General features: G+C 39.3%; 1 protein-coding gene across 3 annotated transcripts in view; it reads right to left on the bottom strand.

Annotated features, from left to right (window-relative positions):
• Positions 1-233: 233 nt before the first annotated feature.
• phc2b (polyhomeotic homolog 2b (Drosophila)) overlaps positions 234-12,010 on the bottom strand; it is a 38,534-nt gene continuing 26,757 nt past the window's right edge. The window contains exons 8-15 of one of the 3 annotated variants that reach the window (XM_037535156.1): positions 8,418-8,818; positions 8,053-8,218; positions 6,424-6,587; positions 4,979-5,111; positions 4,407-4,533; positions 4,176-4,296; positions 3,496-3,772; positions 234-2,008 (exon numbers count right to left, since the gene is read on the bottom strand). In XM_037535156.1, the coding sequence (XP_037391053.1) occupies positions 1,854-2,008; positions 3,496-3,772; positions 4,176-4,296; positions 4,407-4,533; positions 4,979-5,111; positions 6,424-6,587; positions 8,053-8,218; positions 8,418-8,818 (1,544 nt within the window). In that variant the 3' untranslated portion in view covers positions 234-1,853. The remainder of the gene's footprint in view (positions 2,009-3,495; positions 3,773-4,175; positions 4,297-4,406; positions 4,534-4,978; positions 5,112-6,423; positions 6,588-8,052; positions 8,219-8,417; positions 8,819-12,010) is intronic. The other 2 variants (XM_017697844.2, XM_037535157.1) reach the window with 2 other exon arrangements.

Below are 12,010 nucleotides of genomic sequence, written 5' to 3'. Positions count from 1 at the left end.
TGCAGAACCACTCCTTTATTGAGTGTGTCTTGCTAATCGCCAATAATTCCCACCTGTTGTCTATTCCATTTGCACAACAGCATGTGAAATTGATTGTCAATCAGTGTAGCTTCCTAAGTGGACAGTTTGATTTCACAGAAGTTTGATTTACATGGAGTTATACTGTGTTGTTCAAGTGTTCCCTTTATTTTTTGAGCAGTGTATAATAACCTGGGCTGCATCTCATCAGGTGTTGTCGCCTCAATTAAAATGCAAATATTCATATACAAGTTTGCTGATTGGATGTAAGACATCAATACGTGTAGTAACCACTGATGTACAGGTTAATAAACACAAACATGATATTCTGAAACTTTTGGTTTCTTTTTGCATTGACCAGCTAAAAACACATTTTAGAGAGCCTGCTGTCAAGTCTCCGCTCCAAAGTTTTCCAAAGGTTCCTCCCACCTTCCAGATGCATCATCAGAAGATGATTTTCTTAGTGTTTAAACTGGAAAACCTCACTCTAGACTATTGCTGCACCTCTGTAAGAGGTGATCATGCATGCTTACAACAGATGTAGTAATGGTTTAACTTTTCATTTTGGCATGAGTGCCTCTTCAAAGCAAAGGTAACACCAAAAAATTTTTAAAAAGACACAGTCTTCCGCTTATCCCAAACACAGTCGATTGGATCAAGACATGTTTGGTGACTGAAGTTTGTTTCTTTAGTTTTGCACTGTAGCTACAAGGCTACAAATGAGTTTTTTCTAGTAAGTTTTTGGCAAGTTGGTCACGTAATGCATATAAATGCTCAATGTTCTACCAGAAAACGTACAATAAGACAGCAGCAACTTTTCCTTATTAAAAAAAAAATTATATTACAAATTGAATGCATTTGATAAATACAGGCATTTCACAAAGTATACTCAACAAAAACACAAGACATGATCACATTCCTGTCTAGCAACATACAACGACAAATCCGGGAACATATAAAAGCACACTTTATCATTCCAAAATCCCAAACAAAACCACAAGATATGACTGAGGGAGAGTGTTTGAACTGTACTTTGTATTGATACAAAAAGATTCCTAGGAGGTATAACCCAGTAAAGGCATTGCTGAAAAAGGATATCAAACTTCTGGCCTTTCCATTGTAAAACTGTTACAGTGATTTTTCAATGGCATATGATAAAAATTCTGAACACCCTCATGTAATGCCAGGTTTGATATTCAATTACTCCCATATTCTGACCATTTAGCACATGTTTTTGTGGTTTAACTCTCTCTCTTTCAATCTCTCTCTCTTTCACACACACACACACACATATGAATAATTTACTTGAACATAATTATACAAAAGAATGTACAAAAACAAAAAATAATTTCTGAAATCAACAATATACAATTGAAAAGTGTGGAACAGGAAGCCTGGGACAATGTATAAAATTACAAAACTTCTAATATCAGTACAGTTTAAGCTGCTGTGTTATCATGCTTGGGCTGGATCTGGAAGTTTGGACCTTGATCCATCTGTAAGCTGTGGTGGTTTTGACCTGCAGATGTACCGTATTTCAAGGTTTTAATTCTATTCCAATTATATTCTACAAGATGAGAGGAATGTCCCCAGGACCTGTGTGCGATTCTTCATCAGAATAGTCTCTAATAGTCTAGTTTCAATATTTACTTTAATTTCTCAACCTATTCAGGGTGTGTGATTTGAGCTGTAGCCCAAATATATACTGTTTCAGGAGGGAGTTAAAAAAAATTTTAGTGCATTTTCATTCATTAGGTCAAATTTGGTGACCTTAAAAGAACACTTTCTCACACACACACACACGCACGCACGCACGCACACACTGAATGCCAAGGCTAGGAGTCTTTGAGCATATTAATGCGGGCAAAAATCTTGAGAGCTGGACCCAGTTTGATATTCATGGCACTCATTAGGTGGTCTTCCTTCAGTAGCAGCATGGCCTGTCCATCAATCTCCTGAGAACGGAACTCATCTGCAATCTCCTGACAACCTGCCACAGGAAATGACAACAAATAACAGAATATAGCGTTTGTTTCAATATGCTAAAATTGATCCAGGTAAAACAGAGAGAAAATGACTGTAGTGTTTTTTAAAGTGTACTTCAGCAAAAAATTCTAATTAAAAATGTCTTCTACTTTCAAATATAGATGATCACAGAAGTCATGCTGGGTGTCTAAAATTTGCTGCTTTAACTTTGCACTGGAAGGCTAATGTAGCTCACAAATTACCATACCTCTCAACTTAATCCTAATAGAAATATGGAGGTGGGTGATGTAAAACTTGTATAATTTGATAAAAAACTGGGAGCCTAACTGTCTCTCTCACCCTGAACTGTTCACTCTCAATAACCCCTTAAATGGCTATGGCCTGGTCAGTACCAGCAGGCCCAAAGTTTTATTACACACTTCTATAACATAAGAATAGCTCAACTAGTTTGCATTGAAGTCCTTGTACTTACTGAATAATAAGCCTTTTTTGTTTTCATTTTTTGTTTGACTGTCATTGCTTAAAAATATTTCTGCCAGCTGACGTGACATCAAACATCTGCAAGCTCAATGACACAGAGAATTTTTGCAGCATGCCATCGCTTTATAAATTGCACACTGCTCCCCCAGATTAGACTTCACAATGTATCATACTAAGTGCTGAATTTAGGGGAATTTTTAATTGCATATGTGCATGGTTTAGATGCTGCCTGATTTTGCTTAGCATCTGTTTTTGGTATGCTTTTTAAAGGTCAGCGCATAAAACCAGTACTCTGGTGTTTATGAGATGGCTGTACTGGACAATGAGTAGTAGTGTAATCCAAATCCACAGGCGTGTCCAGTTTGACCTGTTACTGCAACAATGCTTCGAGGCACAACAAAATATTGTGAAACAAAGTTTATTTTGAAAATGTAAAAACTCATGAGATTTACATGGCTGTAAGACTGCAGCACAGGCAAAATAACTTGAATAAAGACCAATACTTTAAACCGATATTTGACAATGTATTTATTGTACTCTGGAAGAGCAAAACATTCATGCAATGCCGGGCTACTGAGCTAAAATGTCTATTTTATTATTTTAAAAGCATTTTAACCCTACACAAATACACATTCTATTTTTCTGAAATGGTAATATATGCTAACATATCAGTATCAGTATCAGCCTCCACAGATATGTACATGAAAACTATGGGCACCTGTCCACAATGTCCCTAAATGGTTATGCAACTTGCATGCCAACTATAAGCTTGCATTATAATCCTAGCTACATTACCCACGTAGCTCCACTGCAAAACTAAAGAAAATATGTCCTGGTCAATCGACTACATTTGGAGAGAGGATTAAATTATGTCAATCTGAGAAGGACAGTTTAATTGTTTATCACATGAGAAACATGGTATGAAGTTATACAAAGTGAATTAAGCTGCCACACTGAGCTCCCAGCATCTCTCTGTAAATAAAACAGCGCTAGGCTGAGCGAGCCACTAACCTGGCAGTGAGCGGATGAACTCAAACACTTCCTGCACGTTCCACTTGGTGGGGTCACATGGCAGGAAGTGCTGGCTGAGCAGAGGAAGGTCTTCCGGGTCTGAGGTGGTGACCCCTCGAGGCGGCCCCACAGGGCCGGAGCTGGCAGCGGACAGAGGAGAGGGGGGCTCTTCGTAGCTGGAGATGTCTGAGCAGGGGCTGGACTCTCCCTGACTTGGCTGAGATGGGAGTGGAGAGGACACAGACTCTCCCTGAGACTGCTGAGACACAGATAACTTCTGCAGAGACAAAAACACAACAGCGTGACTGAGATGACACAAATGCGCACAACAGCTCCAGAATTCATTCGTGAAAAATAACATTTTAATGTTGCTACAGTTATTTGTTGGCTCACATACCTCAATATCCTATGTGTACATCACAGACAATATATTTGAAAACAATAATAACTTTCTAAAAGAAAATACTAATTTCTCAAGAGATATAGGACAATATCGCTGTTGTCAGAACAAAACCTTGTATCTCCATTTTTGTAATTTTTCAGTTTTAAGTTGAAAATGCCTGTTGCCCTTTACATTGTATGTAAATTTCATGATGAATGGACCAAAAGAAATGGCCCAAAATTACTTGGAAACAAGTCTTTGTAGATGAGTCTTTGTGCTGTTCTGGGAATTTGCTAACCTGTTTCTTTGCCTCTGTGCTTCTGCGACCTCGAGTGTGTGACCTTCTTTTCCACCGATTGGCTGTTTTGCTCCGGTCTGGGTGGAAGAGGCCAATCCGCTTGGAGCACCCTACGTTATACCTGGTTAAGAGGAACGGAAGCTTTTACACACAGAATACATAGATTTCTTTCCTGATCTTCCGCCATTGTTTAATGATCTGAAATCAGGCTTTAACACTTAATTGCTTTACCTTTTTGCACACACCATGGAGCAGAAGCGCTTGGAGCCTTTAAACTTATAGGCAAAGTCGACCCAGCCACAAAACTCACACGTCAGCTTGGGCTCATCTGGCTCCTCCTCATCCCTGCCCCCTGCATCTGTGAAGAACAGGTAAAACTGTGCATAAATCAAATTGCACTGACCAGCAAATTCAGGTTTAAACATAAGCTCCTTAACTGTTACTAAATGAACAAAAGATAATAATTTGGCTCCTAGGATCATTAACCTTTAACCGCTATGGGCCCACATTTCAATTCCTCAGAGCCATACCTACACAACTAACTTGCACACTAGTTTCACAGTAGTTAAAGAATATCTCATGGCACTTACTAGATAATACAGACTTATCTAGTAAGTACCACAAATTTATTCAGATTAATAACTGAATAATAAGCCTGCAAGGTATGAGCTGATATTTAATCTAATATTCTAAAATCTCTAGTATACAACATATTAAGTACTCATGTCTGTATGTAAACTTCATGCAAATTTATCACATCTAAGACATAATCCATTCTTCCCACATCAAGATGCACTTCCCACCTTGTTGTGCAGTTTCCTCAGGCTCAGAGTCTGTGGTGTTGGGGGCGTTGCTAAGTGGGGTTTTCTCTGGGTGAGAGGGCAGCTGTTGCTCTGCTTTCTTATGGCTGTTAGTCTGAACTGGATTCCGTTCCACCTGCAAGAACACACACTTACTCATCAATGTCCTGTACTGTATCTCATTCAAAAAGCAGTCTGAACTGAAGTACTCCTTATAACTGATGTATGACTGGTTGGGGCTAAGAGGTCATACTTATATACAGATATATGTAAATATATCAGTTTTCATGACATCACAAAACTATTCTTTTAAGATGGGCAAGTGAATTGTAGGTTTTAAAACTTTTAATGTTTACATACTACACCAAACTCTCATTTAAAAAAAAGTGATGAAAATTCGATTTTCCATGATATGGGTGCTTTAAGGTATTTCAAAATTCTAAAATTATATACTGAGAATAATTGAAAAAAAATGTTTTCTTCAGAATATTTTGCATTTTTTAAATATCTTTTTTGCATATTTGTGAGTTGGCTGGAACGGAAGACATCGTTTTGAAAAGTTTTCCACACTTATCCAAGTATTCCTCATTTAAAATAAATTGATTTTGACTGTTTTGCCTAATAGTAGTCTTGGATTTATTTCTGATGAGGAAGTCCCTTGGTTGAGCGAAACATCCTTAAGACTAAACCAAAGCTCTGTCTCCAGACTTCCTGCTCCTAGACAAAATACGCAAAAGCTGTATCTCAGGGGTCTGTGGAGGACTCAGGCAAAAAAGACAACAGTATACAAATAAAGATAGGTAGTTAGGTTTCAAATTGAGATTTTAAAATGTGTTTTTATGACATTACACTATATTTTGTACCATTATATTTTATTACACTTTTGCCTCAGTGCCAAAGAAATTAACAGATGCTAACTAGTATGTTGTTCTGAAACTGAATGTTTCTTTGAATCTTTAACATACAGTTGTGTCAGCAACCATATCAGGGGCCCAATAAAGACATTAGAATATAATGTTTTCTTACTAGGTGGACACCAGAGGGCGCCAAACTGTTTAGGTTACAGGCTCCCAAGCGGGAGAGTGTGTGTGTATGTAGCATGTTTTTTGATCTATAATTAAAGTTTGTAGTCCATCTGTGTGCATACTTTTTTCCTCATTTTCCCTGTTCTTTAATGGTTTTAATATATATATACACACACACACACACACACACACACACACACACACACACATATATATATATATATATATATATATATATATATACACACACACACACACACACACACACACACACACACACACACACACACACATATATATATATACATATATATATATATATATACATACATACATACATATATATATATATATATGCATTACGCTAATGCGCCTCCGAGATGTAAACCTCTGAGGACAGCACGCCTCTTTGGGGGAACTCACGGGGAACGGTTCCGCTCCCTCCTGAATGACGAAACCCTCGATGACATGCGTGAGCACGTGCGGCTTCACCACGGCCTGCGGCGGTCTGCTGTCTGCGCTGGCCGGCCGTGCGCTCTCCGCCCCTGACGTCATGTGCGCACTCACGGTCCCCGTCTCCGCCGAGCCTGCGCAAGAGAAGCACAGCGGTTTGGTCACCATAACAACCACACACGCTACACTCCCGGGGACGTGTAAGCTGGTGGGAAGGCGCATGAGGCAGAGAACTTATGCTGGCCTGTCATTGGTCAGCTTGGATTTGTAGACAATCATTTGCTTATAGCTTAGGACTTTTTTAGGTTTTTGGGAACTCTGTCTCAGATAATGATCAAATGAATCATCTCTTGTACATAGTAGCCCGCCTCTTTAACAGATACCAACCAACAGAAAAGTATTACATCTCTCTCTCTCTCTCTCTCTCTCTCTCTCTCTCTCTCTCTCTCTCTCTCTGACATGAAACAAATCACTTGGTAACAACATGCAAGAAAAGGCAAAGCTCACCGAGGAAGGCTAAAACCTGCTTCTCTTTAGCAGCATTTTCAAAATCTGTCTCAAATTCTGTCGGTAGTCTCATCCCATTCTGTGTTCAGCACCGCTGGAGATGTGTATTCCCAGCACGCTCGCGCGAGGAGCTACTCTGTCACTACTTCTGCCTCCTCTTTCAAGGGAAAACGCTCTCTCCTGCTCGCCGCCCCCTTCCACACCCACCTTCTCCTCCCCAAAGGAGCACACATATTACAACAAATCCACTTCATCATGTGGGAGGAAGAAACAAAGTTTTTTTTCCCTCCAGCTGTGGTTGCGACATTCTCTGAATCACCAGCTCACTTTCTGAAATAAACACTGAATAAACACATGTTTTGCTTTGGCAGAGCCTCCACTGCTTATCCTAAATTCATAAGTGAATGTTTTGTCGCTTTCCTGACTATGAAATTACAGCAGTCAGTTTATGGCATAATCCAGATTATAGAGTGAATTAAATGGCACATTTTCACCGGAGGTCTACAAATGACTTTTATGTGGTTTTAGATACTAAAAATTGTTGTAATTCTTTTTTACATGATTTTTTTCCAACCTCACTTTATGGCTTAGAATTAAACAGGTTGTTACTGTGCATGTAATATATGCAAATGCAACTAAATGGGCAGCTAAACTGTTGTCAGCCAAGAGGGTGGATATGATACTATATAAAACTCTTTCATTAAAAAATAAAGTGAGGAAAATGAGTTTTTCCATGACATGGACCCTTTACCAAACTACCTATGAGGCTTCTTATGTCAACGTTGAATATTCTGTCATTAGCTTTTATATTGTTTTGAATGGCTGTTTTATTTTTAGATCTCGAAGTGGTCAGCTTGTTTGGAGAAGTGTGTGGGTAGGCGAATCTGTCCAAGAGTCTGAATCCAGGAAAGCACACCCTGTTCTCTATAAAGAGCTTTTGTATTGCCACTTGTTCCACTTTAAGAAGAAAAGCAACAAGAGTGACAATAGAGAAAGTTTCTGACATAGTGTCACATTACAGTAAAGCCTGATATCAGATGAAACAGGGTTCACTTGACACCACATAGAGTATAGAAGTCTTGGACATTGTACCATCTGTTTGGATTGTGGCCGTCCCTGTATCAGCTTTGGGAGGCTCTGGAGGATTGGTCTCTTGGGATGGGATGGATGTGGGGACCTGCGTGACCAGTGGTGGACAAATCTCTCTCATTACCAGGGATGTGGGCTTTTCCTTATTGTCCTGAGCAATTCTGGAAGCCTGTGAAAAAAGTGACATTGGATCCCTTAATGGATGGCTTGCTAAAGAACCATTTTTATACATGAGACGTGTGATTGTGAAAAACCTTTTTTAAATGCTCTGTACAATGTAAACATTCTACAATTATTAATTTCTCCTAGAACTGTATATCCAGGCCAAGAGCCTTTTAGGAATCTTACATTTTTAGGAGTATAGTCACCTGACTGCTGGTTGCTTGGACAGTGTTGGCGGTACCGTGGCGTACCTGGTTGTGAGCAGGCTGAATCTGAAGGTTGATGGCTGTTAGCTGGACAGGCTGAGCTTTGGGCTGGCCCAGGCCAGAATGGGCTCCATGCTGGCTTACTGTTGAGTGGAAGATAGTGGCATGTTGGCTAGGAGCCGTTCCCTGGTTGTGAATGGTAGGTTTGGGCAGGACGGGGATGGGCCCAGAGGAGGTCTGTGTAGAGCTCTGGATGCCCAGTGAGGCAGTCTGTGCATGTGGCTGGATGGAGGCTGTCTGCAGTAATGTCTGCATTCGAGGAGTAGGTGGAGCCTGGGACTGAATGACGAACTGTTGAGGTTGCTGCTTGATCAAAGCTTGGGGTTGAATCTGCGTGTATGCTGGCAAGAAAACAGGTGTACACAAATGTGAATATCTTATTCAATAGTATCTGATTGCTGCAATACATTCCTTGATATTTTTTCTTTACAAATGGTACGAATGGGGAATTCCACAGATATTTCCAAATTCATGCAAAAATCAGTCATGAAGAAAAACATTCTGAATGATTAATGTGAAATCAGCGTAGAGAAACTTACTGATTCTGACTTCTTTACAGTGGCAATAATAGAAACCAGGGGTCACAATGTTATAAGCATTTTGTTTACTATCAAAACAAGTGAACCCACATGTGCCTATTGAGCTTTTTTACATAATGTTGATAATAGCAAAATAGCAATACTTCTGAATAGTCTTCTTTACAGACAGATTCTTCCTCACAACACATGCATATACCTTTCCACCAAGAACATATCTGAAAAGATACATTTTAGGCCAAAACCATATCCCAAAACCATGGTCTCAGACGTCAGGCAGCATATATCCATTTTTGTCATTTTTCAGTTACTGACATGATTTGAAAATGCCACCTGTCCTTTACATTGTGTGTGATGTAATGATGAATTTATCATGAATAGACTAAAACAAACAGCCCAAAATTACTTGGAAAAATGTCTGGCTCCATTGACTTACATGAATAGTAAAGCATGTTCTTTCCTTCTCCTGTAAAGTCATTATTTTTGAGATATGAGGTTTTGCTCCGACAGCAGCTGTATTAAAAATAATTTCAAGTAACAGCTTTCTATGAGGGAGCTTTTAAAGGCATTGAATGGTTCAGACGTCTGGTTCCTATCACTGTAGAAAATGGACTGAGAAACAGCCTGAGTGAAAAATGTGTTAAGTTAAGCTTATAGCTATGTAAATTGAAAGGCATTGACAGTATGTCAGTGGATCATGTAGTATTTTATGTACATTGCCCAATGCTAGTACTCCAGGAGTGTCCACTGTTACAACACAAAGCTCATTTAAGTAACTTATTGTTGGTTTTACACTGTATCCAGGAAAAAGCAATGGAAACAGGAACTGTTTTGGCACTGTTAATAGGTGTGAAACTGCTCAACTTGCTGGAAATTGTGTTCAACTAGGTTGACTCAACACAACTCCAGGCTCCCAGCAGACACAGTGTCCTAAATAGATCACTTCTGAACACTACAGTGCGGACAGAGAACAGGGATGGAGTGGGAGGGTTCCTCCTCAGTCTACTCAGTGCTAGAAATCAGTAAAAGAGTTGTGTTTCACATTGAGACTCCTAATGGCAAGCAGGAAAGATGTGAGAAAGAATGTATTTTTTTCTCTTCTCTCAATGGCGTGGGATAGTGGATTCAGATGACTCAGTCCGCCAGCCCCTGCTGCTGCTCTCTCGCTCTCTGACTCTCTCTCAGAGAAAAGGAGCTGATGAGTTAATCCCTCTAGACTGTGGAACCCGGCCTTGGAAAACCCCAGACTTTCCGGCCTGGCTGTTCAGAAAAGCCACATCACGCAAACATTATTTTATGATATTGGCTACTATAAGTCAATGTCCATTCTCATTCTTCTCATAGAAAAAGAGATTCAGTGTAATAAGATACACAATGAAAAGTGCAAAGGAGCACTCACACACAAACAGCACTCAAACCTCCCCTCTGTGACTCCTCTTAATGTTTTGTCTTACCGTTCTTGTTATACTATCATCTCTAGACAAAAGAAAAATATGTTTAGGTACTGTTTTTAGCCACAGACCACATTCCTCAGGTTTTAGTCCAAACAAGAAAAAAGAGTGTGTGTGCATGTGTGAGAGAAAGAGAGCAAGAGAGAGAGGAGACAGAGGGAGAGAGAGGGAGAGAGAGAGAGAGAGCAAGAGAGAGAGAGAGCAAGAGAGAGAGAGCAAGAGAGAGAGAGTAGAGAGAGAGAGTAGAGAGAGAGAGAGAGATAGAGCAAGAGAGAGAGTAGAGAGAGAGAGAGAGCAAGAGAGAGTGTAGAGAGAGGAGAGAGAGAGAGAGAGTACAAAGGTGCCAAAAAAGTTCTTCAGGGGGATGCTGTAAAATAACCATTTTTTTCGATGTATAGTACTGTGCAAAATTCAGAGACCACCCTTTATTTACTTAATTTTTAGTTAAAATGTATATTAAGTACAAATTATTAATGTTGTAGGGATATTTTTTCACACCTCCAAAGTTCAAGCTTAGAAGTAGTTATGTTGTCGCCTCACAGTGGAAGAAGATCCAACTCCAGTTTCAGAAACTCCTGCCTTTTCGCTTTTTTCTTTGACTTTCTTTTTCCTTATGAGGGCAGCTAATATGGGATTACAATTCTATTTAATACTGAATTATATTTAATCTCCTCAGTAATATCCCCTCACAATATCTCCTAAAAATATCGCCTGAATAACTTGGAAATTAAATAAACAAAGGGAGGTCACCTGATTTTGCCCAGTGTTGTAATGGTCCACAAACTGAGATGTGAAGGACTTTCTTAAACTTTAAAGAACCTTCACATAATCAAAAGGTTCCACACTAGTTAAAGGTTTTTTGAACCACACATTCAAGCAAAGAACCAATTTGGAATCTTGATTTTTTTAAGACTGTGTGCATTAGTTTACAAAGTGAAATATGGCCTTCTTGCACAGTGTGCACCTCACTACATCCCAGACACTTGATTTATGTTATGTTATAAATAGTAACTATAGTAAATAAACACGTATTTATTTCCCTTCTAGTTCTGGAGAAATTAGACTCAACAAGCTTGATGATAGAACAATTTAGCACCTTAACCCCTTAAGTTGCATGCAGTGATAATAGTTATTAAAGTTAAGGCTTATTATTCAGTAATGACTATGAATACATATATATATATACATCAGAATAGAGTTGACAATATCACAATACCTGTGGTCAATTTGGAGTGGCAGAGACTGTGGCTTTCTGTAGCAAAGAAGCTACACACTTCATTTTGAAAGCGTTTCGCAGATTCACGTTTAGGGTGGAAATAATGTGGTGAGGGGGACAAAATTGCAAGCTCTGGCAAATACCGCTTCAAATCTCAACAGCTAAATGAAAAATCACTGCAATTGACTACACTGCAAAACATATAAGGCTCTTTATCAGTCTGTGCAGTCAAGTAACTTGCTAAGACATTAATGAGAGATTAAGTTCTGGCTCAGTGAACACCAGGCTTATTCCCAAAATACAGAAAAACAACTTCTCTCTGGAGCTTTA

This window comes from Pygocentrus nattereri, chromosome 26 (genome assembly GCF_015220715.1).
Source record: "Pygocentrus nattereri isolate fPygNat1 chromosome 26, fPygNat1.pri, whole genome shotgun sequence".
In the NCBI taxonomy this organism is placed as follows: Eukaryota; Metazoa; Chordata; class Actinopteri; order Characiformes; family Serrasalmidae; genus Pygocentrus; species Pygocentrus nattereri.
This window is presented reverse-complemented; position numbering and strand designations above follow the sequence as displayed.